Source organism: Oryzias melastigma, linkage group LG5, assembly GCF_002922805.2.
Source record: "Oryzias melastigma strain HK-1 linkage group LG5, ASM292280v2, whole genome shotgun sequence".
Lineage (NCBI taxonomy): Eukaryota > Metazoa > Chordata > Actinopteri > Beloniformes > Adrianichthyidae > Oryzias > Oryzias melastigma.
The window spans coordinates 33,582,454-33,589,395 of NC_050516.1; the positions used below are offsets into that span (position 1 = coordinate 33,582,454).

Below are 6,942 nucleotides of genomic sequence, written 5' to 3' on the forward strand. Positions count from 1 at the left end.
AACGATCCCATATTCTGACCAACAGTTTACTGATATCTGTAACTTAATTTCTCCTTTCATCTTCCAGCGTGTGGTTTTTGTTGTCCCCAAAACACTAACGTTTTGTGTGTGTTGATCCCAAAAAATTTGAATGAATTTCAATCTATTTTGTAGTTATTACTTTTTCAGAGTTTACTAAAATATTTATATTCCATTTGGATCCAGTGTTAATTTTCCGGATTATTCAAACCAGCAGCAGACAGGATTCTCTGTTGTTGCTTTGACTCAACAGTCTGATCAATAATTATTTATTGATCTTTTTACTTTTTCTAAATGGCTTTATGATCAACATAAACTTCTTTTTTGCTGATGTTTTTATCAGTTCTTCCAACTATAAAGATAATAAGAATACAAAAACATGATTCATTCTACTGTCGGGTTGGAACGAAGGTTTTGGAAAAATATTGAACAAAAAAATCTTATTTCAAATACAGGAAAGAAAATTAAACTATCAAACAAAATGACAGCTGTCCATCATTGTAAGCTATGAACTGTCATGATGTTGTCACGCATGCGCAGTGCAGGAGATTTTCAACCCTTCATCCAAAAACTCTGGATGATGCAAATTTATCGATACTTAGAAGAAATGCGAAACTGAAAGCAAACGACCGATAAGACCAACGTAGATACAAATTATTACTGTACAAAACTCAAAGAGAATGTGCTGATAAAAGTTTATTCAAATGTTGAACTGCAGTACGTGACGTAACCACTAGAGGGCTCCAAAGACATGTTCGAATTAATCGGCCCACCAACAGAAGAGATCCATAAAACACAAAATGTAACTTTTAGTCATAACAGAACGGTTGTATTCTTTGTTAGTTGATTTAATTTTCTTTGTTTAGAAAAAAACGAATTTATCATTTTTTTAATGTGTTAATCTTTCAAAATGAGTCTTCTTATTGTACCAAAGATGTTGATATCTAACAATCATGTCAACGTTGCAGCCTGGAAATATTAAGTTAACTTGTGTTAATTCAGATATTGTCCACGAGAGATGTTTTAACAATAAGGATACACTTTCTGTCGTAGTATTGTGGGAATAACTTCCTATTTTAGTCATTTACTATTTTATTTTGAAAATGCCTGTTAGATGTACCAGGATTTTCCCCTTTTGTTGGAGTGTGTGCATGTGTGCAGACAAAAAGATGTGTATGTGATCACGTTCTCTTGCTCCGGCTGCCCCCGAAAGCTTCAACAGAAAAAAAAAAAAAAAAAACTCAGTTCTGGGTGAATAAAGTTGCTAAAACAAAGACTGTCCCGTCTATTTTCAATGGTGCAACATCGAGCATGGAGGGGGAAGACTAATGATTTGGCTCTGTTGTTGCATCAGATTCTGAAAGTCTTGTGCATGCTGGGTTGATGAGCAAACACAGATCGTGATGCAACACAAAAATTAGAATTAAATATTTTCTATTTATATATTTAGTTTTTAGCTGATCCCAAGCTAAACCTCCAGCCTAATGAAGGTCAGAGAGCATTCATAAGGGAGCTGAAAAGACTTAATTAAACTGACTTAATGCAAAGAAGAAAAGGTTTATAACAAGTTAAAATTTTTACTAAGTGAAAAATGAAATGAACTAGTATGTTGCTCAATCTACCAGCCACTGAATCAGAGTTAGCTTGCGTTTGCAACATATTTTTTTCCAGCTCTTTTAGGTCATATTACTGATAGATGTAAAAATATTATCTAAGGTTGTATTTGGTTGGCCCTGCGACAGACTGGCGACCTGTCCAGGGTGTACCCCGCCTTCGCCCATCAGCAGCCGGGTTAGGCTCCGGCACCCCCGCGACCCCGAAAGGGACTAGGCGGTCAGGAAGATGGATGGATGTATTTGGTTGTTTAAACGTTTTCCATGGTAGCCTCCATTTTACCTTTTCTAACTTGGTTAAAGAAATGTTAAATGAATTTATTACGCACATAAACAAAAACAGTTTTGCTTTAAAAAAAAAATTATAATACCGATAAAAAAAATCTGCATTTAATCCTGTTTCAGGTCAGTAGTAGTTTTTTCAACTCCAAAGTTGAGTCATTTTAATACACTTGCAGGTTTTGGACAGTACTGTATTGCAGATGTCAGTTTTATTCAAACAAAAAGACAAATATGCTTCTTTTTATGTAGATCTTCATTCATTTCAGCGACATAAAAGTGAGGTAGAATATAACAGGTCAAGAACATGAACATTGCTCTGCAAACTGCATGTGAAAATGACAGGAAATAAATACTTCCACATCTGAGGTCTATAAAATGAGGTAGAAATGGTTCCAGAGAATGTAAGACATGACAAATGTACAACCCATCCACAAAGATTGCATCAAAATCATGTTTTAAATCCTTCACACAGTCTCACTTACAGTGTTTGTATTCAGATGAAAAATAGAAGTTTTGTTTTTGGCTTGAACATGTTTCGTCTTTGGGACTCTTAAAGCTTTCCTTGTAAAGAGTTTATTCTAAAAACTCTATAGAAGCATCATTTTCTGTATGGATGCTTCACTCTCTTCATTCGCTTCCAGGTTTTTGGTTTTCCTAAAAGGTCTAGTAGTAAAAGCAACAAAGCATGGCACAGTTGTGATGGTCCAACATCATGGAACTAGCAAACCATGACGAGGTTTTTCTATCATCGCGGTTCCTCTTTGTGTCTGAACTGAAGAAAAACATTTATCAAACTAGTTATTCAAACGTGTGAAGAGAATTCTCTGTTAAGACGTTTGACCAACATGGCGCTCTGCTGCTGATTTGCTAAAGTGTCATCAGGAGTGTTTTCCTGCACCAACACAAACTAGACTAACACTTCACATGTCAATTCATCATCCCACCAAACCTGCACATCTTTACATGAAAAAAAAGGATCATAGATCTAAAAATGTACACTGCAGCATGTAATGTCTATAAACAACAACAAATAAACTGAATCACATTCATCATCTCCGGCCCGGCGCTGAAACTGTCCGATCAGGTGTCAGTTTCGCTCCGTGCCGTCGTAGGTCCGTCGTTTCCCTGAAGTTTCAGCCAAAAACTGCTCCATAAAGCTCTCTACCAACATTACACGGTCATTTAATACATTCATATTTTATCATTGAGAGGTAACAATGTTCTTCCTGAGTATTTAATAACATGACTATAAATCATTCTTCTGAGAAGAAAAAGGAAAAGAAAGAATACTTAAAAATAATAAGCAAACACATTTTTTAAAGAACAAAACTCTGAATCTCATTAGTAATAAAGTCCAATTCATATCATTAATAAAGTCCGTTAATTGCTGGGTATGTGTCTTTGCATTGACCCGTCCACTGGGGGGGGCGAGAGCTGCAGTCGGGAATCGTCGGGTGCTTTGATCCCAAATCCAACCCAAGCAGGGAGGCACTGGGTCCCCTCCTTAGAGTCTTTTGGTATGACCCAACTGTAGATTTGAACCCACAACCTCTCAGTTTCAAGGCAGACACTTAAGTGTATCATTGAGAAAAGGCTTCGTCTGAACCCGGTTACATTATATTATTCAAAGAAACTTTAGCAGACATGGTCATGCAAACAACACTCTTCCAAGATGATTTGCATAAACCCGCATAAGGTCATTTTGTAAATGCTAAACTTTAATTTTCCAAATAAAAGATAAAATCTAATTTCTCTCCTTTACATTACATTGAAAAGAATTTGAATTTAAAGGGCGACTTGGTGTACTCTGCCATGCAACCAGCATTTTGATATGTATAAAGTAGAAAAAAATCAAAGAGCAGAAAAAAATGATGGGATAGAAATCAGCCAAGAATGAAATAAAGACGAGAATATTAAAAAAGAGAAGAAAACATTCACCTGTCAAGGCAAAGTTGTGCACCTCGCCTTGCAGCCAGCAGTGTAGCCGTGATTGTACTGAAATCTCACCGTTTTAGTTATTGCTCTATTTACTTTTTGGTCGGTAAGGATTTTATCTAGAGAATATTGCAGTCAAAGGCCTTCATGCGCATATTATGGCCACAAATAATTGCATCTACCAATCAAGAAGCCAGGAGCAGCTGCCACAGTAGCAGAAAGGAAATAAATAGGATCCTGAGAGAAACAGACATTTAAATTCTTTCTGATATTTATGCAGAAAATACCTGGACCTGAATTCTAAGACTTAACTCAGTTTGGAGGCTAAAATGCTCCATGAATCTTTGGAAAAGTGTTGATCATGCATACAGAGATACCAGTCATGTGCCCTCTTGTGTTTGTCTAGAAAACTACACTTTTGCTGTTCCCAAGTCTCTGTGGTCAAAGAACGGCAGCTGTTTGAAGGGAGCATGGCATCCTCTCCACCGTCTGATGGAGCTGTCAACGCCCACCAGCAGGATCCTCGGCTTGAGAGTGGCCAGCAGGTAATTTCATAGACATTCTCTGCTGTTGAGGAAAGGTGTGTTCCCCTGATACACTCTCCCCTGCCAGGCCTGGGGGTGGGCTGTAGTCTCCCACGCTGCCATAAGGGGGCGATATGAGGGGCTTGACAGATTTGTAGGGCTCTGGGTCTGAAGCCGAGCCGCTGTTGCCGTGTCCGTTACCTTTACTCTGACTGCTGCCATACTTTCTGTAACGGGATACCTCCATTTTGGCGTCCTCTTGTTCGCCCTCCGTCATCTCAAAGGCCTTACGCTTCAGTGGTACCCCAACATCAGAGCTACCTCCAAGGTTGTTGGATGGGTAGCTGTAACTTCCCCCTACCACTGTTGGCCTTGGGGCCAGAGGAGCACTAATTCCAGAGGGTAGATAAGAGGCACTGGGGTGGTTGTACGCTGAGGACAGGCTGGTTTGAGGGTAGCAGCCTGGGGGGTAGTTGTAGACGGGAGTGCTGGTGCTGTATGTTGGCACTAAGGCAGTTGAGACCTGCAGAGAGTGAAGAGGGGCAGGTGGAAGTGCTGCACTTGGCTGAGGGCAGTATCCTGAGGACAGGTAGGTGCTGTTGTAGGCAGGAGGGTATTCCTGAGATGGTGGGGCATTGCAGGAGCCAGTGGCTGTATATCCAGGCTCAGAAGACAAATTGTTGCTGACTACAGTTACACTTCCTGTGGCTGGGATTCCTACAGAGCCAGACCCCACCTTGGTGCCTCCTGCCTCCAGTCCAGGATAACACTCTAAGCCCTGACCCAGAGACCAAGGCTCTGTCTCGGTTTTTAGGAAAGTTCCAGACTCTGCATAGCCCCCTGTGACAGGACGCTCGTAGGACAGCTCCAGCCCTGAGTACTTTTCAGCATAGCGTTTCAGCAGAGATGAAGCCGTGAGAGCAGATATGTCGTCACTGGCCCAAGGATAACCTGAAGACGTGTAGGTGCAGCGGGAAGCGTTAGTGTAGGGCTCGTGTTTGTAGACAGACGGGGGTGAGGTGGTAGAGGTGACATCCAGGTGCTGCTCGGGCCACTGAGGTAAAGGGACAGCGTGCTCAGGGGACCAGTGCATCTTCAACAGACCTACAAGACACAACACAGCAGGAGTTAACTCGAGCAACGGGCAATCTGAGCTTGTCTTGGTTGGACAAAAGTAGTAGTAGAGAGTAGAGTCTACTCTCCAACATAATTTCATCCAAGTAGGATAAACCTTAAGGAGAAGCGTAACCATTTGTCTTCAAAGTGATAAGTCTTTATCAGCCGCCGCACTGGACTCTACTTTAGCTTCTTATATTGAAGCCGTTGTTGGTACACCACAAATGTTCAGCCGTGATGCAGCAGTGGGGCGGTTGGTTCCTGATCTGAAGAATGTGGGTGCGATTCCCACCTTTGTCCGCCCATGTGTCCAAGTGTTCTTGGGCAAGATAATGAACCCCACATTGTCTCTGGTGGAAGATTGACGCCAGTGTTATATATACATATTTACATTTATATATCTAACCTCAACAAAATCCTTGGCAGCCATATATAAATATATATATATATATTTAAATCATATATATGTATATTCATATTATTTATATATATATATATATAAGTTCAACTAAATTATCTCAAATTGGGGAAAAATTAATCACGTTTACCTTTTTTAGTTACGCTACTTCCCCACCACTTCTTATGTGTGAATAATCACAATATTAAATCAAACACAAAACTGTACATTTAGAATATTTATGTTTAATTAAGTGACAATGCACCAGACAATGGATCAAATAGTCTGCTTTTCGTGAAAAAGCGATCTAAACCGAAAAAAACCCAACAATATTAAACTACTACAAACTGACTGAATGTGTATTTCTTCTGTAAATAACCATAGTATAAGTGGGAACATGCCCGACAAATTGTTTTGTTACACACCGCGGAAGAAAAAAAAAGACGAGACAAAACGAAGGACCGCTGCTCTGCAGATGCAAATAAGTCGAGTTAATTGATAAAAACTTGTCAATTCCGGATGATTAATCATGTGTGTTAACGCGTTTCTGTTCACTGCCCTAATATATATAAGTCATACATACATACATATATACACACATATATATATATATATATATATTTATATGTGTGTGTATATGTATGTATGTATATAACATATATATATATATATATATGTTATATATATATATATATATATATATATATATATATATATATATATATATATATATATATATATATATATATGTTATATATATACACACACACACATATATATATGGGGGGGGGGCATATAAAACAAAGATATAGATATATGGATATTAAGGATTAAAACAGTGTTTCTTCATTCAGATCATGATGGATCAGGAGCAGATAAGAGCCCGCGGTTTGAAAAAACTCGTGTTTGTGACACAGTGACTGTTATGGGGGGTCCAAAGTGTCCCTTTCCCTGCTAGAATTCTGATGCATCCACCTGTATACAATTAAATCTGTTGCCAGGGCTGCCACAATTAGTCATTTAGTCAATTATGTCTACTACTAAAATGGTCGAAGAC

The 6,942-nt window shown here is 39.0% G+C and overlaps 1 protein-coding gene across 2 annotated transcripts in view; it reads right to left on the reverse strand.

Moving 5' to 3' along the window:
- Positions 1-2,102: 2,102 nt before the first annotated feature.
- Positions 2,103-6,942, reverse strand: part of LOC112145799 (fidgetin-like protein 2) — a 12,141-nt gene continuing 7,301 nt past the window's right edge. For both annotated transcript variants that reach the window (XM_024271260.2, XM_024271261.2), the window contains one exon: positions 2,103-5,476. In XM_024271260.2, coding sequence (XP_024127028.1) covers positions 4,350-5,476 — 1,127 coding nt within the window. In that variant the 3' untranslated portion in view covers positions 2,103-4,349. The remainder of the gene's footprint in view (positions 5,477-6,942) is intronic.